The sequence below is a fragment of the Pristiophorus japonicus genome, chromosome 6 (genome assembly GCF_044704955.1).
Source record: "Pristiophorus japonicus isolate sPriJap1 chromosome 6, sPriJap1.hap1, whole genome shotgun sequence".
Classification (NCBI taxonomy): domain Eukaryota; kingdom Metazoa; phylum Chordata; class Chondrichthyes; family Pristiophoridae; genus Pristiophorus; species Pristiophorus japonicus.
The window spans coordinates 21,633,539-21,661,347 of NC_091982.1; the positions used below are offsets into that span (position 1 = coordinate 21,633,539).

Here is a 27,809-nt window from a genome sequence, read left to right on the forward strand (position 1 = left end):
GGTTATGCACTTTGGTAGGCAAAATGAAAAAGCAAATTATTATTTAAATGGGCCTATTGGAATGTAGAAGAATGAGAGGTGATCTTATTGAAACATATAAGATACAGAGGAGGCTTGATAAGGTAGATGCAGAGAGAATGTTTTGTTGGGCTTTTTACATACTGGGTAAGAAAGGAGGTCTGCACACATTGTAAAAACTCCATTCCATATACTCCTTTCACTACCTCTTCTTGCCAGTTTATTTGGAATCAGGGGGGAAAATCTTCACTGGCTGGGGTCATACCTAGCACAAAGGAAGATGGTTGTGGTTGTTGGAGATCAATCATCCCAGCCCCAGGATATCGCTCCAGGAGTTCCTCAGGGCAGTGTCCTAGGCCCAACCATCTTCAGCAGCTTCATCAATGTCCTTCCCTCTAACATAAGGTCAGAAGTGGTGATGATTGCCCACTGTTCAGTTCCATTTGCAACTCCTTAGAAAATGAAGCAGTCCATGCCCGCATGCAGCAAGACCTGGACGACATTCAGGCTTAGGCTGATAAGTGACAAGTACCTTTTGCGCCACACTTCTGCCAGGCAATGAGCATCTCCAACAAGCAAGAGTCTAAAAACTCCCCTTGACATTCAACGGTATTACCATCGGCAAATCCCCACCATCAACATCCTGGGGGTCACCATTAACCAGAAACTTAACGGGACCAGCCACATAAATACTGTGGCTACAAGGACAGATCAGAGACTGGGTATTGTGCAGTGAGTGCCTCACTTCATGACTTCCCAAAGCCTTTCCATCATCTACAAGGCACAAGTCAGGAGTGCGATGGAATACTCTCCACTTGCCTGGATGAGTGCAGCTCCAACAACACTCAAGAAGCTCAACACCATCCAGGACAAAGCAGCCCGCTTGATTGGCACCCCATCCACCACCTTAAACATTCACACCCTCCACCACTGCTGCACCATGGCTGTAGTGTGTACCATCTATAAGATGCACTGCAGCAACACGTCACTACTTCTTCGGCAGCACCTCCCAAACCAGTGACCTCCAGCACCTAGAAGGATAAGTGCAGAGGGCACATGGGAGCACCATCACCTGCAAGTTTCCCTCCAAGTTACACACCATCCTGACTTGGAAATATCTCGCTGTTCCTTCATCGTCGCTAGGTCAAAATCCTGGAATTCCCTCCCTAACAGCACTGCGGGAGTACTTTCACCACACGGACTGCAGCGGTTCAAGAAGGCACCTCACCAACGCCTTCTCAAGGGCAATTAGGGATGGGCAATGACTGCTGGCCTTGCTAGCGATGCCCACATCCCGGAACAAATAAAAAAAAGTTAAAATCTCCCGTGATTATTATTCTATGTCCTTTACTCATTTCACAAATTTGCTTACATATTTCTTCCTCCACCTCCTTTCCACTATTAGATGGTCTGTAGTATACCCTTATTAGCATGATCGTTCCCTTCTTATCTTTTATTTCAGTTCTTATGGATTCTATTTTTAACCTTCTGTTAGTTATATCCCTTTTTTCCACTGCCATTATGCTATCTCTAATTAGTACAGCTACTCCACCCCCTTCGTTCTTCCGTATCCTTTCTGATTATGCTACAACCTGCAATATTTTCTTTCCAGTCCTGTTCATTATGTGGCCATGTTTCAGCTATTCCTAGCAATTAGTTGGAAAGAATTATTATCGCTTCTCATTTAACAAGTCAGTGACACAGTAGAGGTCACTATAGATTGTGGGATTGAAATGAAGGACCCACATGGGTTATTATTATTTGTAATAATTCTTTCACGTTACAGCCCATGTATCCAGATTTAAAGTACAGATTTTATTTCAATGTTTGGAACAAGTGTATGCTTTTTTCTACATACCCATTTGGATTCTCCTAATATTGTTGATATAGAGTTATTATTTTAAATGTTCTTTGCTCGGCATAAAAGATAACCAGCAAATAAAGCTACTTTACCACTAGTGTCAAATTCAAGAATACATGGGTGAAATGTTCTGCACTTATTGCCAGAAGGAGCAGATTAGAATGATTGGTTAGTTGTTCCAATTTTCTATTTTGTTCTAATGTAGCAGTGGAAGTATTTCCTCTACAATAGACAGGAACGGGCGGGTAAGTGGAGCTGAGTCCACGGCCAGATCAGCCATGATCTTGTTGAATGGCGGAGCAGGCTCGAGGGGCTCGATGGCCTACTCCTGTTCCTAATTCTTATGTTCTTATGTTCTTATGTTCTTATGACATGCTACAATTGCCTCCAGTGCCTCCTGGACCAGAGATAGAAAAATCAGTCCGAGTTGCTGCTGCTGATTTCTATCCAATGATGCCATCTAGAAAGTGTAGACATTGCACAGTGACAAGATCAGGTTTGAGTGCAAAACTCCTCTGTGGATGAGTCGCCGGCCTGGCGATGTTCATTATCTAGGCTCACATGAGGAATGGCCAATTTTAGCGAGGATTTGGTGGACTGATGGTGCCCTTGGCAGCATCTCTGCACCTACAGGAAAGAAGGGCAACAAAAATGGCTTCCTTTGTGCTGTATCTTTGCACCTCAATGTTATCAGATACCTATGTCAAAATTACCTCTTGTGAAAGTAATGATAATAGTAATTATTTTCTACCATAGTCCTGAAAGTTCAAATAACAATCACTTACAAGTTAGCTTCTTGGGATTTATTTTCCCCTAAAGTTATTTAAATGAAGTTATTAAGCTGTGGTATTATCCATTTTAGAGCCACTAAAATAAATTGATGTCAGCCAATTATCCATACTCTGTTTTTCTTTGTTTAATGGCAGCTTTGGGTGAACCAGGAAGACACTGTAGATGAAGCCAGTAGTGAGATTCAAAATGGGCATCTGGACCCAAACTCCGACTGCCTGTGCCTCGGCAGAAGTATCCAGAACAGAGACCAGATGAGGGCAAATGTCATCAATGAAATTATGAGCACAGAACGACACTACATTAAACATCTGAAGGACATCTGTGAGGTAATAATAACATAACTACAGCTCTAAGTTCCCTCATACTGAAATTATAAATAACATGAAAGTTCTGATTGCTACACATTTGTTCTTGAAAACGTTCATTGTTATTCTTCATCAAGAGGTTCAGATTATTTAATTATTAATAAATTATGTATCTGCAGCTAAAACTTAAAGCTGTAGTATATTAAAGAATTGGAAGGGGTGATTTGCCTCGAGTCTTCACTTCAGTGCTACCATGACTTTAGCAGAACTTCAATGGAACTTGTGTAAACGGGGTTCCAACAAATTTCTGCTGAAGTTACGGTTGCACAGCGGGAAAAGCCTGAAGGAAATTCTCCCCCTTGGAGTTAAGTGTTATTTATGAAATTTCATCATCTTTTAATAAAAATCTAAGGCATCAATGAATATTTTGAAAAGAGACCTAATTGTAATCCTTACTCTGATACTACTTGCAAGCAGAAATCATTAGTTTTAAAATTTGTATGTGCTACTTCATATCTTGTGGCATTGCTCGTGGACAAAATTTAAATGAGATTGAGTAAGCCTCAGCAGCTGACCTCTTTTTACTCGGCCTGCCCCTAAATTAGTCCTAAGATTGTCCAGGGGTCATGAACTTGAGTAGGCCCAGACCTGCAACTTATTTAAAATTCGAGTTAGAACTTTTAATTAAAAAAAAATGTTTGTTACATTAACTTATTCAATTAAACTTACAGTGACAATTTTTAAATGTTCAAAGTTTTTTAAATGTAATTCTTTAAGAACTTTAAGGGTGCTCCTGATCAACCTCTGTAACTAAAGGGGAAGAGCTATGGAAACCAATACGTTGTCTATATCTAAAATTAAAATATTTTTACTTGTATATATTGTGCTTACTACTGTGCTAATGCTAAACCTCAAACTTTAAAAAAAACGAATATCGTCCAGCTTTTAAAGAAAAAATGTACATTTTATTAATGGAATTTATTTTTGAAATTATATATTACTACAGAAACTGTGTAAAAGTGTTAACAATAAAGTGAACAATCACATAGGAATGTGTATAAATCTATTGGTACCATGGAAATGTGAATCCAAACTTACTGGGTATCGTAGAATCATACTGCACAGAAGGAGGCCATTCAGCCCATCGTTCTTGGGCCAAATTTTTAAAAGAGCTATCCAATTAGTCCCACTGCCCTGCTCTTTCCCCTTAGCCCTGCAAATATTTGCTTTTGAAGTATATATCCAGTTCCCTTTTGAAAATCACTGTTGAGTCTGCTTCTACCACCCAATGCATTCCAGGTACAGTGATTTAATAACATTCCAGGTACAGTGATCTAATAACATTCCAGGTACAGTGATCTAATAACATTCCAGGTACAGTGATCTAATAACATTCCAGGTACAGTGATCTAATAACATTCCAGGTACAGTGATCTAATAACATTCCAGGTACACTGATCTAATAACATTACAATTGAGATGCTCACTGGAGGTAGCTTAAAATATAAGATGTTCGAACTCAGCAATCACCATATGTATGGAGTGATTGTTCTTATCCCTGAGAGTTGAAACACAGGTGATTTGTGTTTGCCTATAACTCCCTCAGTGCATCCATTGCTCAATATCATTTACACCAATGGGTCAGAATCTTCCCAGCCCTTGGAGCTGGGACCGCTGTCAAAATGTCTGTGATTGACAGCGGGGCGGAAGTTCACTCTGAACCCACCTCCTTGTCAGTTTTTCAACTGTTGGATCTGCTTGCGGATCGCAGACCTGACACTAAGCAGTGGGCCAGTCAGTTAAGATGCTCGAGAGATAATTTAAAGGTATTTCAAAGGATTTTACCCTGGCACTTGCCATTTTACCAAGTGTTCAACGAGTTTGCTGTCCCTCGGGTTTCACACCAGGTAAGTGTGTCGGGTTCTCAATGACTCTCCATTGCTTTGGTTAGCTGACAGCTGCAGAAGTAGTACAAATGCTACCATTTCATTGCTGTTCACTTTCCAATGTCAGAAGCTGAAGCCTTCAGGATTTGGAAGAAACTTTTGAAGTATACAGTTTGGAAGTGTTTGCAGTGAACTTTCTATCCACCGTCACCTCCTTGGAACAACCTCTCTCACCATTGACAGATCGCTTCTGTCATCTCAACCTCACAGCATCAGTGCGCTTGAAAAAATCTCACCTTGTTCCTCAGAATCCCACCACGATCAGCTCCAACATCAACATCACTAAACACACCAGCATCACCAATGACAATACCAACCTGCTCCGCAATCACCTGATGCTGCACCGGACACAAGGCATCAGCACCTGATCATGTTGCTGCCCGGAACGGCAGGGATGTCCTCACCATTGCCACAGTTACCTCATTTGTCGCTGTACACCCTGACTGCCACATGATGCGCCAGGTTGGCACCAACCCACACTAGCTCCATAAATCATCCCTCCAATGCCCAAGCCATTCCTTTCACACTCATCACCATTGTGGGGGGTACCCTTATGTGTGACCATTCACTACAACTCACTGAGCCACTTCCAAATCTGTCCAAGAACATAAAGTGTTCAAAATAAAGATTTCAATGTTTGACAACACATTAGCAGAAACTCTACATGAACATTGGCTAAAACATCCAAGTGCCTAACCTTGCATTCTATTAGTTGGTATGATTGGACTTGGATGAAGGTGAGCGTGAGGGGTAGCCAGTGAGATGGGGAAGTGATAATGTAGATAGAGAGAGACAGGGATGAGTGGAGGTGCAAAGTATTTTGGTGTGAGTAAGGATGTGCAGGGGTAGGGTAGGGAAGGCAGAGTGATGGGGATGCGATGAGTGGCACAGCAGGATGAGGTTGAGTGTGACTTTGCAGTAACATTTCGTGATCTACTGAGATCATTGAAAGGTTTGCACCACTGCAGCCAGGTCCTCCTGAGGACATCCCTACTTGTGCCCTCCTTTGCAATGTGGCACCAGGCAGCCTTGGTGTCCTGGGGAGATCTCTTCTACCCATTGGAAGGGAAGAGAACCTCCCTGCATACTGTGACTCACTCTACAAGCATCAAGAAGGAGTCCTGGGAGAGCCTGGGTGCAGCCCTGCACCTTTGTCAGTATTTGCAGCACCTCAACGCTGCAGAACACTGACGGTGCAACTGTCAAAATCAATGTGATCATGGTCCCTTTAAGGAAACCGGCTGATAACGCCTCATCAGATGATATCATCAGACCCGCTTCCTGTTAATTGGTTGGGAAGCTCGCAGGGTAGGCTTAACAAGCCCCATCAATGTAAAATCAGATCACCAGAGCTCCATGAAAGTGGGAGTGGTGTCAAGCCTGCCATTTACCTCGGGCACACTTAGCCCGTCTCGGTAAGTTAAACCACTGCCGTCAACTCTACTGATGATTCAGTTGGTAAGGACTGTATCAATGAATCATAGGGATTAAAAAATCTCAAGGTGAACTGGTTTCATAACGGTGGCATTAGGACTGCTACAATTGGCCTTGAAGCCAGTGACCTATCTGATTACTATCCAGGAGCCCTCTGTTAGAAATTGTGCATGTGTGTACGTATATGTCTACTTGCTTTTAATTAGAGTGCAATAAAGTCTGCCTGAATGTCACTATGTTAAAGATGGTGACTTTTAAATATTGTTTTGTTTGTTGTAATGATTTTTAAAAATGAATATTGATAGAGCAACTCACTCCTTTTTAAAAAATTTGAGTCAATTTTTGTGCACATCAAAGTGACATGCCAATATCCTGTACTGGAGAATGGAACATGATACTTAGTGCCAGCATCAGTCAATTCCAGATCAGACATACCATGGACTAGATGCAGGTTAAAGCGATATTCTGCTTCACCAATGGGAGTAAGAATTCCTCTACTTACTATATGAAGTAGTAGCAAGTGCCTTTGTAAAGATGTCCTTTGTTTGGTAGACCCGTGTTCTGGTCACAATAGCTGGTGGCAGCAGAGCAAAAAGGACAATTGGAGACTTTTGGGCTGACTTAAATTACTGTTACACAAAATGCAGTGGCATTTAAATGCTTTGCAAACTTCCTTTATCCATGACTTCATTCAACTTGCAGCTCTTCCTTGGCTCCCAATAGGCATGAATTACAAGGAGCATGCTGTACCTGTAAATAGATTATTATGCCACTGTTCAATTTACTGCAAATGTTTTATCCAAAATGTTATTCATTCTATGAAATCTACTTGGATGGGCAAAAAATAGATCAATAGATAGTGAATATTTGACTTGCTATTAATTATTCATTATTATGATTAAATTTGCTACTGCATGTAAATGAAGTTTGCCACAGGCAGCTTAATGTACTTTTTTTCTTATTTTAGGGATACCTTAGGCAATGCAGGAAACGCAGAGACATGTTTAGTGATGAACAGTTGAAAGTCATATTCGGAAATATTGAAGACATTTATAGATTTCAGATGAGCTTCGTCAGAGACCTGGAGAAGCAGTACAACAAGGAAGATCCCCATCTGAGTGAAATTGGGCCCTGCTTCTTAGAGCATGTAAATTAAAATCCTGTTAAATTAGATTATCATTTCACATCATCTGCATTTCTGCGTGTAATTGTTGTGCTCCTGTGTGCTGGTCTGCTATGCTACTACAGTAAAAAAAATCACAAGGGTGTTGTAATTTTGCTGTGCTTTATTAATAATTAATGCGTATGAAATGCCTCTGTCTGCTATCCTAATGAAAGCATTAACCCCTTAATGGGTCTTTGTTAAAACAATAGACAAAGGAATTTCAAATGAATGCATTTGTTAGTAATTTTGCACACCACAATTTCTACCCACAGCATATTGAGTTCTATTTTTGTTTAACATTGTTGCCGTTACTTGTAAACCATCAATGGCATTATTGCACCATTTTTTTAAAAATTATTCTACTATTTCAAACATCAAAAATATTGAATCATAAAAATATAGCACAGAATGTGGTCATTAGTCTCATCGCACCAATGCCAGTGCTAATTCTTCAATTGAAGCTATTCATTCTATGTCCATTTTTCTAGCCTTTTTCTGTATCTTTATATATTCTTCCTTTTCAAATGCTTAGCTAATTCCATCTCTATCATATACTGAATAACCACTTGTCGTAAAGCATTACATTTTTTAATAATTCTATGTAAAAAAAAAATCTTCGAATGTCCTTAATTGTTCTGGTCATAATCCTGAAGCTATTTCCAATCCCTTGTTATTGATTTCCTAGTAAGTGGAAACAATAACTGATTTAAGCTTAAGCTGATTTGTGCGAGAGAGTAAATGTGCCTGGATGGAGTACATGGACAAACATTGAGTGGAAGGATTGTATGCCTCGAAGGAAGCATGTCCAATTTGATGTCCATTAATTGAAATGGACAGAAAATCAGATGGGCTCTGTTATCTCCCCACCTGATGTTCCTCTCTGTGCTCCACCCAGGTGATGACTTACACCCGAGTGCAACAAATGAAAATCTGCCCATAGTATTACAATAGCTTGCGAATCAACAACTGAAAAGAATCCCCAACTCAAAGCAGGAAAATTGCAATGCTAGACACAGCTCAGGGGCTTGGATCAAAGTTGTTGGAAAGATTGTTGGTTCCTGTACTTGAATGCAAAGAAAGAAATAACTTGCATTAATTTAGCACCTTTTATGACCTCAGGATGTTGCAAAGCGCTTTACAGCGAATGAATGTGTTTTGAAATGTCATCATCATCATCATCATCATCATCAAAGGCAGTCCCTTGGAATCGAGGAAGACTTGCTTCCACTCTAAAAATGAGACCTTAGGTGACTGAACAGTCCAATTTGAGAACCACAGTCCTTGTCACAGGTGGGACAGACAGTCATTGAGGGAAAGGGTGGGTGGGACTGGTTTGCCGCACACTCTTTCCATTGCCTGTGCTTGATTTCTGCATGCTCTCGTCGATGAGACTCGAGGTGCTCAGCGCTCTCCCGGATGCACTTCCTCCACTTAGGGCGGTTCTTAGCCAGGGACTCCCAGGTGTCGGTGGGGATGCCGCACTTTATCAGGGAGACTTTGAGGGTGTCTTTGTCACGTTTCCTCTGCCCACCTTTGACTCGTTTGCCGTGAAGAAGTTCCGAGTAGAGCGCTTGCTTTGGGAGTCTCGTGTCTGGCATGTGAACAATGTGGCCTGCCCAGCGGAGCTGATCGAGTGTGGCCAATGCTTCAATGCTGGGGATGTTGGCCTGGACGAGGACGCTAACGTTGGTGCATCTGTCCTCCCAGGGGATTTGCAGGATCTTGCGGAGACATCGTTGGTGGTATTTCTCCAGCGACTTGAGGTGTCTACTGTACATGGTCCATGTCTCTGAGCCATACAGGAGGGTGGGCATTCCTATAGCCCTGTAAACCATGAGCTTGGTGACAGATTTGAAGGCCTGGACTTCAAACACTTTTTTCCCTCGGGCGGCCGAAGGCTGCTCTGGCGCACTGGAGACAATGTTGAATCTCGTCGTCAATGTCTGCCCTTGTTGATAAGAGGCTCCCGAGATATGGGAAATGGTCCACGTTGTCCAGGGCCGCGCCATGGATCTTGATGACTGGGGGGCAGTGCTTTGCGGCGGGGATAGGTTAGTGGAGGACCTTTGTCTTACGGATATTTAGTGCAAGGCCGATTCTTTCGTACGCCTCAGTGAATATGTTGACTATGACTTGAAGTTCAGCCTCTGTATGTGTGCAGACACAGGCATCGTCCGTGTTGCAGTCACTGTTGCAACATAGGGAAACACAGCAGCCAATTTGCGCACAGCAAGGTCCCAAAAACAGCAAGGTGATAATGAGTAGATTATCTGTTACAGTGATGTTGGCTTATGGGGTAAATATTGGCCAGAACGCCAGGGACAACTAACCTGTTCTTCAAATTAGTGCCATGGGATTTTTAATGTTCCACTGAGACAGCAGAAGAGGCCTCGGTTTAACGTCTCATCCAAAAGACAGCACCTCCGACAGTGCAGCATTCTCTTAGTACTGCCCTGAGGTGTCAGCCTAGATTTTGTGCTGAAGTCTCTGGAGTTCGACTTGAACCCACAACCTTCTGACTTAGAGTCAACTAAAGCTACGGCTAACATCATCATCATCATAGGCAGTCCCTCGAATCGAGGATGACTTGCTTCCACATCAAAAAGTTCATTGGTGTTTCAATGGGGGACCTAAAATTCCAGGACCTGAACTAAATCTTGAAGGGTGGAAGGTGCCTGTGCGAGGATTTTTTTAACGTGTGGTGGCCGTTTCACTCCAACCACCACACGGGCTTGACAGAGCTAGGTCTTGGTCCAGTGGCAAGGATTAACCAAGACGACTGGAGACCAGCTCTGCTGCATGGACCTAGTGCGCACACATATCGCAGTGTGGGCTGGCCCGTTCTGCCCCTGGGCCCTCGCCTCTTCTGGGCCCCGAATTCGCGCCTCTCCTGAGCCCCAATCACATCCCTCTACAGTCTCTCGCCGCTCCTTTGCCCCAACCTTGCTGCTCCTGCAGTACCTGTCCACGCTCCAATCACTGACCTGGATCTTGGTGATGTCCCTTTTCACTGCCGTTGCTCTCCTGCTCCAGCACGTGCTGCTTCCTGGAGTGGTAGGCTGCCACAATGCTCCTTCCGTTCCCCGGCCTGCTCCGATAGTGCTCGCAGGCCGGGGGCCGCACCGAGGGAGAGTGTGGTTCTCTCTAAGATTTGCGTAAGGATATAAAGATTAGACATAAAGGATTGAAATGTACTGGTTTGATTTATTATGAACACAACCCCCTAAAAGTCAACCAGTCATCTGTGCTGCTCATTCTAACGTATTATTCTGTCAGCTCAGAAAGTTGATTAATTGGCTTCGCCTGTACATCTGATACATATCTTTGTTGTACTTATTTATAGCAAGACGGATTTTGGATTTATTCTGAATACTGTAATAATCATCTAGACGCATGCATGGAGCTCTCGAAGCTGATGAAGGATGGCAGGTATCAGCATTTTTTTGAGGCCTGTCGTCTACTTCAGCAAATGATTGACATTGCCATCGATGGCTTTCTCCTCACCCCTGTGCAGAAGATCTGCAAATACCCACTACAGCTCGCAGAATTACTCAAGTATACAGCACTGGAACATAGGTAAGAATTGAAAGCAAATGTTTTGATGCCCATTTTCATTCATTTTAGAATATCACACTGTTAATTGCGTTTCTGAACTTAGCATCAATCAGCCTCAGAAAAGGAGGCCAGGCATGGAGTACCTGTGGTACCATATCTCAATGAGAATTGGGGCCTTCAAGGAAGGAAAAGGTAGAAAATTGGGGAAAAAAATATAGTTTTGGATGGGCTGCTGATAAAGCGGGTTACTTTATCCTGGTTGGTGTTGAGCTTCGTGAGTGTTGTCTGTGTACACAAGTTAAATAATTAAATTGAAACATTTCAATATAAGTGGAGTGGTCAGTTCTGCTGTGCACAATTCAACTAATGGTCACTGCACTCGTGTGACATTTTCACACATTTTCACACCAGCCATCATGTGGTCTCAATCAATAAGATTGCCACTTCAGAGCTAATTAGTGCTAAATTAGGCAAAGTTTTATGTTGTTTCCATGCATGCTAAGCACTGGATTAAGACAGCAGACTTTCATCCTATCATTCTAAACTGGATTCAGGCTATGTTCTTTGAGGTGAAAGGCCAGTGTCTAATCCAGGATTCGACCCAATCCCCAACTTCCAGTTCTTGACTTGATGGAACCTTGTGTTGCTGCTACTGTTGGATGGAGGCATAATAATACATCAGCTGTCCCTCTGGCCCATCATACTGGCTCTTTGAAAGAGCTACTAAATTCGTCCCATTCCCCTGCTCTTTCCCCATAATCATGCAATTGTTTTCCTTTTCAAATATATTTATCCAATTCCCTTTGGAAATTTACTATTCAATCTGCTACCACCACCCTTTTCGGGGAATGCATTCCAGATCATCATAACTCGCTCCGTAAAAACCAGTTCTCCTCATTTCTCCTCTGGTTCCTTTGCCAATTAGTTTCAAGAAGAGATATCAAAACCATGTTTCCTTCTGTTCCAGTGACTATAGATACGTTGCTGCAGCTCTAGCAGTCATGAGGAATGTGACTCAACAAATCAATGAACGCAAAAGAAGACTGGAAAATATTGACAAGATGGCTCAATGGCAAGCTTCAGTCCTTGACTGGGAGGTGAGCCTTTCACTGTAGGCTGTGATATGGTTCAATACTAATGTTTAATTTAGCATCTTAACTCATAAAGTTTTATATCGTACACAAGTTAAATAATTACATTGAAGCAATTTCAGCCATGCAACACAAATCATTAGTGTTTTTAATTATCTTTAATATGAAAATACTGCAATTGTTATGGAGCTAGTCTAAAAATGGTTATAACTATAATAATAACATGATATATATTTTCAAGCCATTTTTCTTTACTTTTTTTAATCTTCCATATTACTTTCTTCATTAGCTTCCATGGGTAGTTCTTGCAATCAAATGAGCAAAATCACAAGAGAATGTCTATCTATTCAGATCGCCTTCCTGAATCATATGATTATTTTTGGTTCCCATTATCCCCAACCTTCAGTTTTCTTTTCTTCTTCTTTGACATTAATCATATTTATACAGCGGAAACGTTACAAGGACACCCTCAAAGCCTCCCTGGTGAAGTGTGACATCACCACCGCCCTAAGTGGAGAAAATGCATTCGGGAGGGCGTTGAGCTCTTCGAATCTCAACGCCGTGAGCGTGAAGAGGTCAGGCACAGGCAACGGAAGGAGCGTGCGTCAAATCAGTCCCATCCCCCCCCTTTTCCCGACAAATATCTGTCCCACCTGTGACAGGGTCTGTGGCTCTCGTGTTGGACTGTTCAGCCACCAAAGAACTCACTTTAGGAGTGGAAGCAAGTCTTCCTCGATTCCGAGGGACTACCTATGATGATGATGACTGTTCTCACAAGTGAATAAATCCCTTTCTCCCGGCAAGTACTATGTGTCTTGTAGGCTATAGCATTTTTTAAATAAAATGCTAAGTTGTCTCAAAATTTGTATCAATGACTACAAATACTTCTGCCCTTTCCATATATCACAAACTTCAATTCACAGCTTCCTGTTTTGCAGTCCCTTTGCTTTTACTTCCCCCAACCTTGGTGATGTCCTGTACTAATGCGCTGCAGTGAAATCACACATCTACAGCAATCCCAATTTCACAAAGGTTTCTGGAATTAAAACTAACTTCACACTGTCTAAATTCTGCCCAAATTTCACCGACATTTTTAGTGCCAAATCAAAAAAGAGATCCTGGTTGTTTAAAAAACTGGTAAGTTTGATAATGGCTGGAAAAGAAAATCACCCAGTAGTCAAGCCCAAAAAATGTTCACTTGCTTTAGAGAAAATATATGAGAACTTATTTAGAATGAAATAGTTTTGCTTAGATACATTATTGCAGATTTTCATTCTTGGGGTCAAATCTTTCATGCCATTGTAGGGACACTGGATAAGCGAGTGGCAACAGCCCATAATAGTCAAGCTGAGTCAGCATGGTTTTATGAAAGGGAAATCAAGTTCGACAAATTTGCTGGAGTTCTTTGAGGATGTAATGAGCAGGATGGATAAGGGGGAACCAGTGGATGTGGTGTATTTCCAGGGTGGATTTCGAGAAGGCATTCGATAAGGTGCCATATAAAAGGTCATTACACAAGATAATAGCTCATGGGGTTGGGAGTAATATATTAGCATGGATAGAGGATTGGTTAACTAACAAAAAACAGAATCGGGATAAATAGGTCATTTTCAGGTTGGCAAACTGTAACTAGTGGGATGCCACAGGGATCAGTGCTGGGGCCTCAACTATTTATAATCTATATTAATGACTTGGATGAAGGGACCGAGTGTACTGCAGCCAAATTTACTGATAGGTGGAAAAGCAAGTTGTGAGGAGGACATAAAGAATCTGCAAAGGGAAAAAGATAGGCTAATTGAGTGGGCAAAGATTTGGCAGATGGAGCATAATGTGGGAAAATGTGAGGTTATGCACTTTGGTAGGAAAAATAAAAAAGCTCATTATTACTTAAATGGAGAGAGATTACAAAATGTTGTGGTACAGAGGGATCTGGGGATCTTCATATTTGAAACACAAAATGTTAACATGCAGGTACAACTGGTAATTAGGAAGGCAAATGGAATGTTAGCCTTTATTGTAAGGAGGATGGAGTATAAAAGTAGGGAAGTCCTGTTACAACTGAACGGGGCGTTACTGAGACCATACCTGGAGATCTGCGTACAATTTTGGTCTCCTTATTTAAGGAGGGATATACTTGCATTGGAGGCAGTTCAGAGAAGGTTCACGAGGTTGATTCCTGAGATGAAGGGGTTGTCTTATGAAGAAAGGTTGAGCAGGTTGTGCCTATACTCATTGGAGTGTAGAAGAATGAGAGGTGATCTTATTGAAACGTATAAGATTCTGAGGAGGCTTGAAGGGTAGATGCAGAGAGAATGTTTCACCGCGTGGGGGAATCTAGAACTAGGGGGCATAGTTTCAGGATAAGGGTCACCCATTTATAATGGAAATGAGGTGGAATTTCTTCACTAAGAGGGTCGTGAATCTTTGGAATTCTTTACCTCAGAGAGCTGTGGAGGTTGGATCATTGAATATATTTAAGATGGAGCTAGACATATTTTTGAAAGGTAAGCGAGTCAAGGGTTATGGAGAACGGACGGGCAAGTGGTGTTGAGGCCAAGATCAGATCAATCATGATCTTATTGAATGGCAGAGCAGGTTCGAGGGGCCAAATGGCCTACTCCTGCTCCATTTCTTATCTTCTCGTGTTCTTATATGTGCTTATGTACCATGAGGAAGGTTTCCATTCTTAGTTTAAATCAAGACCTCATGACTGACTAAGTAGATTAATGGATGGGTTAAGACCAGTCAAGATAGGAGGTATTGCAACTGACTTTTATCTCAGGTATCAGTATAACAAATACTTTTTCTGCAACTAATGTCGTCTCCATGTCAAGCCATTACACACACTAAAGTGAACACCTGGAGGTTAATCCTATATTTATGGACAGCACAGCAAAGATGACCTTAGTGTCACTGACCATAAAGGCTTAAATTTTAATGGGAAATGCGTTAGGAGTGGGGGGTCCCAGAAGCGGTCGGGAAACTCTGGAGCACGGGAATTTAGTGTCAGGGCCTGATTTGCACGGGAAACCTCTGTTTCCCACTTGCAGCCAACCACATTGAGAGGCTGTCTGGCTGTAGGTAGGTAGGCCTGCAGCACTAGGCCGCAGAGAGAAGGGAGGGAGGAATCACATGGGGGGCAGATGGAGGAGCATGTCGAGGGTCTGTGCTTAGGGAATGATCGCGGCCAGAGGAACGGGCTGGGGGGATGGTTAGGGAGCAATCTGTGGCCGGAAGAGTTGCAAAGGGGGTGTCGGCAAAGATTGGGCCCGGGGCAACAGGGTTTGGTTGGCAACAATCTAGGGCCAGAGCACCATATTGGGGGCCGGAACAACAGATCGTGGGCTGGAGGTGTGGGGGGGGCGGCGGGTAGGAAAACAACATCGAGGGCTAAGGAGCAAGGGGTGGGGGGATCGGAGGCCTCGAGAGGGTGATCAGAGGCCTCATGGTGGGGGGGCTCCGATTGCGCAGGGTGGATTAGGTAGGGACGCTGGATCCAGGGGGTAAATGTAAAGGTACTTACCTCTTGGATCCAGCAGTCCTCGCCTTAGTTTTGCTGACGGGTTTCATGAGGCCTGCCAAACCCGGCCAGCCACTGTTAAATTCAAATGGAAGTTAAATCAGAAGCATCCAGCCTCATTATAATATTTAAATAGACAACCCGCCTCTTGGAACTTGATTACATAGGGTATATAGCATAGAAACAGGCCATTCAGCCCAACCTATCCATGCCAGCATTTATACCTCACTCGAGCCTACTCCCCTCTTTCCTCATCTAATTCTATCAGTATAATCCTCTATTCCCTTCTCCCTCATATGCTTGTCTAACCTTTCCTTAAGTGCATCTATACTATTTGCTTCAACCACTCCCTGTGTTCCACATTCTCACCATTCTTTGGGTAAAGAAGTTTCTTCTGAATTAGCTATTGGAATTGGGTTGGTTGCCCGCCAGCAGCTTGTGCTCCCCCCATCCTGACTCCGTTAGAATAGGAAGTGGGCGGGTCGGAGGTGGGTTCTGGTCGGGATTCAGATTTTCAACACACTAACTTCCCACACAATCCCAACCACCTTTTTTTTTGTGTTAAAATCTCCCCCCCCACCCCCCCCCCCACCCAAAGTTTCCACTTTGTTAATCATCAAATGACAATAGTTTCCCTGAAGTATGAAGAACAGATTTTGCCAGTCATGCCAGGGACTGAGATACTGTTAGGCATATTTCGTACCAGTGTGACACTCCCATATCGTGGGAAGATTCAGTGCCATTATGCATATAGTTAAAATAACTTGCCAGTCAGCTTTTAATAGACATGTCACCGATAGGAATTAGGCCTTGTTACATGCAATTGTGGAGATTGTCTCATCCAGGCTGATGATTTTTTTTAAACTTTTTTTTACTAATCTGTTCTGCTCCCCTCCTGAAGATGTTGACTCGTACAGTTACACAGGTGCTGATCTTATCTTCTGGTACCTTTGCCATTTATGTATGAGCCATGATAATGAGTGTTGACAGGCTTTTTGACTATGAGGCTGGGACATTCCCGCTGTCCTCACCTAATGTTCACAGCTGTGTTCTTGTTGTTTCGCCCGATCTGGGAGCACGGAATGTACCAGTTGAGCCACTGCTCAATTGCCATCAGCTAACAGCACAGACTGGGAATAGAACCTAGGACCTTCCTGGCCAACATACCTCAGCTACTCACTCAATAAACTCGAGCCCAGACTAACGGGAGTTCAGCTGAGTGCAATGTGATGAAGATTTCCTCGAAGATCTTATGTGAGATATGTTTGGGGAATCTCAATGCAGCTCTTAATTAGCATGGGTCTACAGATCAAAATAACCCCTCAGTGACATAGAAACATAGAAACATAGAAAATAGGTGCAGGAGTAGGCCATTCGGCCCTTCTAGCCTGCACCGCCATTCAATGAGTTCATGGCTGAACATGCAACTTTAGTACCCCATTCCTGCTTTCTCGCCATACCCCTTGATCCCCCGAGTAGTAAGGACTTCATCTAACTCCTTTTAAATATATTTAGTGAATTGGCCTCAACAACTTTCTGTGGTAAAGAATTCCACAGGTTCACCACTCTCTGGGTGAAGAAGTTTCTCCTCATCTCGGTCCAAAATGGCTTACCCCTTATCCTTAGACTGTGACCCCTGGTTCTGGACTTTCCCAACATTGGGAACATTCTTCCTGCATCTAACCTGTCTAACCCCGTCAGAATTTTAAACGTTTCTATGAGGTCCCCTCTCATTCTTCCGAACTCCAGTGAATACAAGCCCAGTTGATCCAGTCTTTCTTGATAGGTCAGTCCCGCCATCCCAGGAATCAGTTTGGTGAACCTTCGCTGCACTCCCTCAATAGCAAGAATGTCCTTCCTCAGGTTAGGAGTCCAAAACTGTACACAATACTCCAGTTGTGGCCTCACCAATGCCCTGTACAACTGTAGCAACACCTCCCTGCCCCTGTATTCAAATCCCCTCGCTATGAAGGCCAACATGCCATTTGCTTTCTTAACCGCCTGCTGTACCTGCATGCCAACTTTCCATGACTGATGTACCATGACACCCAGGTCTCGTTGCACCTCCCCTTTTCCTAATCTGTCACCATTCAGATAATAGTCTGTCTCTCTGTTTTTACCACCAAAGTGGATAACCTCACATTTATCCACATTATACTTCATCTGCCATGCATTTGCCCACTCACCTAACCTATCCAAGTCGCTCTGCAGCCTCATAGCATCCTCCTCGCAGCTCACACTGCCACCCAACTTAGTGTCATCCGCAAATTTGGAGATACTACATTTAATCTCCTCGTCTAAATCATTAATGTACAGTGTAAACAACTGGGGCCCCAGCCCAGAACCTTGTGGTACCCCACTAGTCACTGCCTGCCATTCTGAAAAGTCCCCATTTACTCCCACTCTTTGCTTCCTGTCTGACAACCAGTTCTCAATCCATGTCAGCACACTACCCCCAATCCCATGTGCTTTAACTTTGCACATTAATCTCTTGTGTGGGACGTTGTCGAAAGCCTTCTGAATGTCCAAATATACCACATTAACTGGTTCTCCCTTGTCCACGCTACTGGAAACATCCTCAAAAAATTCCAGAAGATTTGTCAAGCATGATTTCCCTTTCACAAATCCATGCTGACTTGGACCTATCATGTCACCTCTTTCCAAATGCGCTGCTATGACATCCTTAATAATTGATTCCATCATTTTACCCACTACCGATGTCAGGCTGACCGGTCTATAATTACCTGTTTTCTCTCTCCCTCCTTTTTTAAAAAGTGGGCTTACATTGGCTACCCTCCACTCAATAGGAACTGATCCAGAGTCAATGGAATGTTGGAAAATGACTGTCAATGCATCCGCTATTTCCAAGGCCACCTCCTTAAGTACCCTGGGATGCAGTCCATCAGGCCCTGGGGATTTATCGGCCTTCAATCCCATCAATTTCCCCAACACAATTTCCCAACTAATAAGGATGTCCCTCAGTTCCTCCTCCTTACTAGACCCTCTGACCCCTTTTATATCCGGAAGGTTGTTTGTGTCCTCCTTAGTGAATACCGAACCAAAGTACTTGTTCAATTGGTCTGCCATTTCTTTGTTCCCCGTTATGACTTCCCCTGATTCTGACTGCAGGGGACCTACGTTTGTCTTTACTAACATTTTTCTCTTTACATATCTATAGAAACTTTTGCAATCCGTCTTAATGTTCCCTGCAAGCTTCTTCTCGTACTCCATTTTCCCTGCCCTAATCAAACCCTTTGTCCTCCTCTGCTGAGTTCTAAATTTCTCCCAGTCTCTGGGTTCGCTGCTATTTCTGGCCAATTTGTATGCCACTTCCTTGGCTTTAATACTATCCCTGATTTCCCTTGATAGCCATGGTTGAGCCACCTTCCCTTTTTTATTTTTACGCCAGACAGGAATGTACAATTGTTGTAGTTCATCCATGCGGTCTCTAAATGTCTGCCATTGCCGATCCACAGTCAACCCCTTAAGTATCATTCACCAATCTATCCTAGCCAATTAATGCCTCATACCTTCAAAGTTATCCTTCTTTAAGGTCTGGACCATGGTCTCTGAATTAACTGTTTCATTCTCCATCCTAAAGCAGAATTCCACCATATTATGGTCACTCTTCCCCAAGGGGCCTCGCACAACGAGATTGCTAATTAATCCTCTCTCATTACACAACACCCAGTCTAAGATGGCCTCCCCCCTAGTTGGTTCCTCGACATATTGGTCTAGAAAACCATCCCTCATGCAGTCCAGGAAATCCTCCTCCACCGTATTGCTTCCAGTTTGGTTAGCCCAATCTATGTGCATATTAAAGTCACCCATTATAACTGCTGCACCTTTATTGCACGCAGCCCTAATTTCATGTTTGATGCCCTCCCCAACATCACTACTACTGTTTGGAGGTCTGTACACAACTCCCATTAACGTTTTTTGCCCTTTGGTGTTCTGCAGCTCTACCCATATAGATTCCACATCATCCAAGCTAATGTCCTTCCTAACTATTGCATTAATGTCCTCCTTAACCAGCAATGCTGCCCCACCTCCTTTTCCTTTTATTCTATCTTTCCTGAATGTTGAATACCCCTGGATGTTGAGTTCCCAGCCCTGATCATCCTGGAGCCACGTCTCTGTAATCCCAATCACATCATATTTGTTAACATCTATTTGCACAGTTAATTCATCCACCTTATTACGGATACCCCTTGCATTAAGATACAAAGCCTTCAGGCTTGTTTTTTTAACACCCATTCTCCTTTTAGAATTTTGCTGTACAATGGCCCTTTTTGTTCTTTGCCTTGGGTTTCTCTGCCCTCCACTTTTCCTCATCTCCTTTCTGTCTTTTGCTTTTGTCTCCTTTTTGTTTCCCTCTGTCTCCCTGCATTGGTTCCCATCCCCCTGCCATATTAGTTTAACTCCTCCCCAACAGCACTAGCAAACACTCCCCCTAGGACATTGGTTCTGGTCCTGTCCAGGTGCAGATGGTCCTGTTTGTACTGGTCCCACCTCCCCCAGAACCGGTTCCAATGCCCCAGGAATTTGAATCCCTCCCTGCTGCACCACTGCTCAAGACACATATTCATCTGCGCTATCCTGCGATTCCTACTCTGACTAGCACGTGGCACTGGTAGCAATCCCGAGATTACTACTTTTGAGGTCCTACTTTTTAATTTAGCTCCTAGCTCCTTAAATTCGTTTCGTAGGACCTCATCCCTTGTTTTACCTATGTCGTTGGTACCAATGTGCACCACGACAACTGGCTGTTCTCCCTCCCTTTTCAGAATGTCCTGCACCCGCTCCGAGACATCCTTGACCCTTGCACCAAGGAGGCAACATACCATCCTGCAGTCTCGGTTGCGGCCGCAGAAACGCCTATCTATTCCCTTACAATTGAATCCCCTATCACTATCGCTCTCCCACTCTTTTTCCTGCCCTCCTGTGCAACAGAGCCAGCCATGGTGCCATGAACTTGGCTGCTGCTGCCCTCCCCTGATGAGTCATCCCCCCCAACAGTACCCAAAGCAGTGTATCTGTTTTGCAGGGGAATGACCACAGGGGACCCCTGCACTACCTTCCTTGCACTGCTCTTCCTGCTGATCTTCCATTCCCTAACTGGCTGTGCACCCTTTCCCTGCGGTACGACCAACTCGCTACACGTGCTACTCACGTCATTCTCAGCATCGTGGATGCTCCAGAGTGAATCCACCCTCAGCTCCAATTCCACAACGCGGACCGTCAGGAGCTGGAGGCGGATACACTTCCCGCACACGTAGTCGTCAGGAACACTGGTGTCGTCCCTGAGTTCCCACATGGTACAGGATAGATTGGTAATGTCACTCAGGACAATAGATTGGTAATGTCACTCAGAGTCCATTGGATGCCAGTTGTGGGAAATGCCAGGGAAAAAAATCACACTGCTACACATCTTCTGAGCTTGTGGCAGGGGAGAGAAAGGGAGGCGTAATTTTAGGCTGGAACAGAAGGAACTTTACTCTGCTTCTAACCATGGTATATGTGACCTGGAATGCTGACACTGGGAGCTCAAAATGGGGAAGTGTTTCATTTATCAGCACTATCAGAACAAAATATTGACAGAATTTTTATAATGGGGAGAATCATTAAATAGAACACTGTGCCTTCCCAAGTTACACCATTTAGTGCTATGGAATATAATAGATAAAGCAAATAGAATGCTGCACTATATTATATCAAGTAAATACAGTATGGGCTAGACTTTCGGCACATCATCGCCCATTTATCGCCCATATAAGAGCTAAGATGCAGGCTATCGACGATATTTGCTGAAAAGTGTAAACAAGTGCCCGATTATAGCCCATTTATCGCCAGCCCAACTTTCGGCACTGCTGAATGAGCTGCATTGCCCAGCCGACTTTAAAAACTATATATAGGCATCATCCTCGTGCAAGGCCGAGAATAGTGCTCATAATGAAAACTTGCGTCCGATTATGGCCCAGATTATCGTCAAACGCTACTTTCAGCATTTCGCCCAAAAGGTCACTGGCCCAAAAATAGGCTGAAGAATAGCTGCAGTAACTTGGCACTACTCGGCACTACAGGGAGGATCTGTAGTAAAAGGCTGTCAGGAGAATCAATTTGTGAGTGATGTTAAGGGCCTTTTTGACTCTTGTCATTCATCTAATCACTTTGTATTTGTAATTAAGGGCATTTATAGCGATTTAGAGTGATGGGGCCTGTAATTTCTCAACCAGTATTGATCACTAATCGCATGCTGCAGAATACAGATGGGACACTAAAATGAGAAAAGTTACATTGCTGTAATGTCAGAGTTAATATTAATCATGGATTTTTTTCCCCGCTGGTCCACAGCACAAGTAGAAGCAGAACTAGGGTATGTTATTCCATGAGGAAGGAAATGGAGTTTACCTCAGTTGGCTGATAGATTTTATTTTATAAAGCAACAAGGGCTAGAATAAAAGAAAGGTTCTATAATGTTATTGATGGGACCAGGTCCCCTGTTCTCTCTGTCAACCTCCGTGAGAAAAGTTATTTGCCTGAAAAAAAAACGCGCATGCGCAGAACTGCCGTTGCGATGGACACCAGCCTTGCACGACTGAATACATCGCTAAGGCCCATTTCACATCGCTAAGGCTATCACCCAAATTAAAAAGGCAAAACTAGCAGTTATTAAAATGTGCGATATTCCAGCGATCCTGAAAAATAAAAAAAGCGCTAAGGCTGGAAATGGCCGATAGCGACCATCGTGAAAAATCTAGCCCTATAAGTTGTAGGGTGTTGTACTGAAATTGTACAGTGCTCTAGTCAGATGGCATATTAAGCACGTGCCCACTTTTGGTCACTAAGACACAAAACAAATATTCAAGCTCTGGAGGCAATATTAAAGATCCATGGGCTCATCACTACTGTCAGAGGATTGATTTATGAGTACAAACTGGAAAAACTTTGGATTTTTAGCTTGAAATGAGTCAACTGAGAGGGAATATGTAAGATATTAAGTGGTATATAAAAGTTAAATTTAGAGCCCTACCTTAAGGTATTTGTTGAATAAAACACGAGGCACATGTTCAAATTGGCAAAAGACAAATTCAAGACTGATGTCCAGCAATTCTTCACACAAAGAGTGATTATCCCTTGAATTGGACTTTCAGGTAGGGTAGTAGTGACAAATACCCTGGAATAATTTAAGGAACAGATTTATGATTTGGCAATATAGATTTTTTTCCAGTTGGATAAGTTAGAGAAAGCATCCCAGAGTATGGGATCGAGATAGCTGAAGGTAGAGTCGACAGAGAATACAAATGAGGCTAGAGTCAGGAGAGCTGAGGGTGCACATTGGCATTAGGGCTGGAGGAGGGTGCAAAGGGAGGGGTGAAGCCTTGGAGGGATTTATAAATGAGAACAAGGATTTTGAATTAAGTTTGGAATCATTTGCACGCAACAGAGCTTGGACAAATTGTAATTGATGTCTTTCTGATCTTGTGAAATGATGCACCAGGAAAACCTAAACATTGAATTGCACGGTGTATGGAGAATTTAGAGGCTTAATTGCAAGGTTAAAATTCATTCATGACAAACTGGGCATTTTGGTTATTTGGGATGAACTTGGGGTAACTGCAATCTTTACATTTTGGATGTTTTTTTCCAGCTTCAAAGAGTAGCCTACAGAAGACTTCAAAATATATATAAAAAGGGATTAAAAGATGAACTCCACTTCTGTTGCCTTTGGGTAGTGCAGAACTGACATGATTGCCATGGGAACAGTTAAGGCTGTTACTCGGATCACATTGTTTCCACAATCTCCCCAGGGAAAACAGATGACCTTTATGATGTAAATGCTGCAGTCTCCTGATAAACAGAAAACCTCCATATCTAACACAAATTGGCTTCATTTTTTTCTGTGCACTATTTTAGCACCTTGGTTCACTCATTCACTTAAATTTCTGTTTGTCTTACTTTAACACAGTCATTACCTGTTTAAAATAAATAGGTTAATAACTGTATTAAAATAACAGATAGCAATTTAACACAAACATTTTAAGCAAGACATTAAAAATAGTGTGCACAAGAAATTACACCACAAGGTGTGTTTACAATTCTTTCATTAAAGTTTGCTAAACCTTTCCACAGCGTTGAGCTTATTGTGTAGTAACAGTACATTTCCAAATTCCCCTGAGTTTTCTTTATTTCAGTTGTACTCATCGAGGTGTGGGATGTTAATCTTTCACCACTGTTGTTTTCACATAGGCTTAGGGCCTTGAAAAAAAGGCTTGCATTTATATAGCACCTTTCACAACCTCAGGCCGTCCCATAGCACCTAATAGCCAATTAAGTACTTTTGAAGTGTAGTCAATGTTGTAATGTAGGTTTCATTTGGAGAGCAACTCTTTGGCCAGTTGTGTTCCCAGAGCCAAGAGGCAAGACGTTCCAATTTTCACTTTACAACTTGCAACTGATATACCATTCAGTGGATTTGTAGTTAGATAATTTCATAGTAAAGAAGTCTTACTACAATTATGCAGGGCATTGGTGAGGTCACACCTGGAGTAATGTGCATAGTTCTGGCCTCCTTACCAAAAGGAAAGACACACTTGCCTTAGAGGGAGAACAATGAAGGTTCACTGCACGCACTGATTCGTGGGATGAGGAGATTATCCGATGAGGAGAGACTGAGTAGACAATGCCTATATTCCTTGGAGTTTAGAAGAATGAGAGGTGATCTAATTGAAACATATAAAATTCTTAAAGGGCTTGACAGGGAAAATTTTCCCCTGGCTGGGGAATCTAGAACACAAGGTCACAGTCTCAGAATAAGGGGTTGGCCCTTTAGGACTGAGGTGAGGAGAAATTTCTTCACTGTTGAATCATTAGAATTCCCTACCCCAGAGAGCTGTGGATCCTCAGTCGTTGTTATTGTGTTCCGAACACAGATGAGGCTGCACACAGGGAGGTTAAAGTAACAGTGACCTTCAGTCTTTATTAAGACACTCCAGAATAAGGAACAGGCCTTAGGGACCAGCTTATATACAGTGCTCCCAAGGGATGCTGGGATCCCTTGGGACTTCAGAGGATGTGCTCCCTGGTGGTGGAACAAGGGAGTGCATGCTTTACAGATACACAACATCACTCCCCCCCCCCCCCCCCCCCCCGCCAAAGTCAAAGTGAAAACTATTTACAAGGTGAGGCGGTCGGGAGCCTTTCTTTCCCTGGTGGACCGCCTCGGTATAAATGTCTCTTCTGGTGTGTTGGCTGTGCCCTCGCTGGGCTGGCGTGTTGATGGCCCTGCAGGGCTGCTGGGTGAGCCTGGCCTTGCTGGGCATGATGAGTTTGATTTCCTGGTTCGGAGTGGTGTCGTTGATCCTTTGGGTGTGTGTTGTGGGCTCGATAAAGGTGGTGTCTGCTGTGGGTTGTTCAGGGCAGTCTGCGAACCGCAGCCTCGTTTGGTCCAGGTGCTTTCTGCAAATTTGTCCATTGTCTAGTTTGACTACAAACACCCTACTCCCTTCTTTAGCTATCACCGTGCCCACGATCCACTTGGGACCATGTCCATAGTTTAGCACATACACAGGGTCATTCAGATCAATTTCCCGTCACACAGTGGCACAACCATCGTTTACATTTTGTTGCTGCCACCTGCTCTCTACCTGATCATGCAGGTTGGGGTGAACCAGCAAGAGTCTGGTTTTAAGTGTCCTTTTCATGAGTAGCTCAGCCGGGGGCACCCCTGTGAGTGAGTGGGGTCTTGTGCGGTAGCTGAGCAGTACTCGCGTCAGGCTGGTTTGGAGTGAGCCTTCTGTGACTCGTTTAAGGCTTTGTTTGATTGTTTGTACTGCCCGCTCTGCCTGCCCATTGGAGGCTGGTTTAAACAGGGCCGAGGTGACATGTTTGATCCCATTGCGGGTCATGAAGTCTTTAAATTCGGCATTGGTGAAACATGGCCCGTTGTCACTGACCAGTATGTCAGGCAGGCCGTGGGTGGCAAACATGGCCCTCAGGCTTTCAATGGTGGTGGTGGCGGTGCTTCCCGACATTATTTCACATTCAATCCATTTTGAAAAAGCATCCACCACCACCAGGAACATTTTACCGAGAAACGGGCCCACATAGTCGACATGGATCCTCGACCATGGTCTGGAGGGCCAGGACCACAAACTTAATGGTGTCTCTCTGGGCGCGTTGCTCAACTGAGCACACATGCTGCATTGCCGTACAGAGGACTCTAAGTCAGAGTCGATACCGGGCCACCACACGTGGGATCTGGCTATCGCTTTCATCATTACTATACCCGGGTGTGTGCTGTGGAGATCTGAGATGGACGTCTCCCTGTCCTTTTTGGGTAACACTATGCGGTTACCCCACAACAGGCAGTCAGCCTGAATGGACAGCTCGTCCTTTCGATGCTGGAACAGCTTGATTAGCTCTTGCATTTCAACGGGGATGCTGGCCCAGCTCCCATGCAGTACACAGTTTTTTACTAGGGACAGCAGAGGATCTTGGCTGGTCCAAGTCCTAATCTGGCGGGCCGTGACAGATGATTTATCATTTTCAAACGCTTCCATGACCATCAACAAGTCTGCGGGCTGCACCACCATCAACAAGTTTGCAGGCTGCGCCCTTTCCACCCGAGTGGTGGGCAATGGTAGCCGACTGAGAGCATCCGCACAGTTCTCGGTGCCTGGCCTGTGGCGGATGGTATAGTTATACGCTGATAGCGCGAGTGCCCACCTTTGTATGCGGACTGAGGCATTAGTATTTATCCCCTTGTTTTCAGCAAACAGAGATATGAGGGGCTTGTGATTGGCCTCAAATTTGAGCTGGAAACCAAACAGGTACTGATGCATTTGCTTTACCCCGAACACATACACTAATGCCTCTTTCTCAATCATGCTGTAGGCTCTCTCGATCTTAGACAAGCTCCTGGAAGCATAGGCGACAGATTGCAACTTCCCCGCAACGTTAGCTTGTTGTAATACACACCCGACTCCGCACGATGACGCATCACATGCTAGCACGAGTCTTTCACACGGGTTATTCAATACAAGCAGCTTGTTGGAGCATAAAATGTTTCTGGCTTTCTCAAAAGCAATTATTTGTTTTTTTTCCCCATACCCAGTTCTCACCTTTACACAATAACACATGTAGGGTCTCTAAGAGGGTGCTTAACCCCGGTCGGAAATTACCAAAATAGTTGAGGAGTCCCAGGAACAACCGCAGCTCCGTGACATTCTGTGGCCTGGGCGCGTTCCTGATAGCCTCTGTGTTGGCGTCTGTGGGCCGAATGCCATCCGTCATGATCTTTCTCCCCAAAAACTCCACTTCTGTTGCCATGAAGACGCATTTCTACCTCTTCAGCTGCAGCCCTACATGATCCAGTCGCTGGAGGACCTCCTCCAGGTTTAGTAGGTGCTCGACAGTGTCCCAACCCGTGACCAATACGTCGTCCTGAAAAACCACTGTGCGTGGTACCGACTTGAGTCGGCTCTCCATGTTTCTCTGGAAGATCACTGCAGCCGACCGAATTCCAAACGGGCATCTGTTGTAGATGAACAGTCCCTTGTGCATGTTGATGCAGGTGAGGCCCTTCGAAGACTCCTCCAGCTCCTGCATCATGTCGGCCGAAGTCAGGTCGAGCTTGGTGAATGTCTTGCCTCCTGCCAGCGTCGCAAATAGGTCGTCTGCCTTAGGTAGCGGGTAGTGGTCCTATAGCGAGAAACAATTAATGGTTACTTTATAATCGCCGCAAATCCTGACCCTGCCATCACTTTTGAGTACTGGAACAATCGGGCTGGCCCACTCGTTGAATTCCACTCGGGAGATGATGCCCTCGCGTTGCAGCCTGTCCAGCCCGATTTCCACTCTCTCCCTCATCATGTGAGGTCTTGTGGTGAATGGGTCATGCCTCTGGGACCAATTGGATCCGCACCTTCGCCCCAGAAAAGTTTCCAATGCCTGGCTCAAAAAGGGAAGGAAATGTGTTAAGAACCTGGGTACATGAGGTCTCATCGACATGTGATAGCGATCGGATGTCATCCCAGTTCCAGCGGATTTTGCCCAGCCAGCTCTTTCCAAGCAGTGTGGGGCCATCCAGAGTGGCAGTTTGTGCACCATGCCCTCGTAGG

At 44.0% G+C, this 27,809-nt stretch overlaps 1 protein-coding gene across 2 annotated transcripts in view; it reads left to right on the top strand.

Annotated features, from left to right (window-relative positions):
• Positions 1–27,809, top strand: part of arhgef9a (Cdc42 guanine nucleotide exchange factor (GEF) 9a) — a 154,416-nt gene that overhangs the window by 27,197 nt on the left and 99,410 nt on the right. For both annotated transcript variants that reach the window (XM_070881994.1, XM_070881995.1), the window contains exons 2-5: positions 2,806–2,997; positions 7,324–7,503; positions 10,865–11,097; positions 12,044–12,173. In XM_070881994.1, coding sequence (XP_070738095.1) covers positions 2,806–2,997; positions 7,324–7,503; positions 10,865–11,097; positions 12,044–12,173 — 735 coding nt within the window. The remainder of the gene's footprint in view (positions 1–2,805; positions 2,998–7,323; positions 7,504–10,864; positions 11,098–12,043; positions 12,174–27,809) is intronic.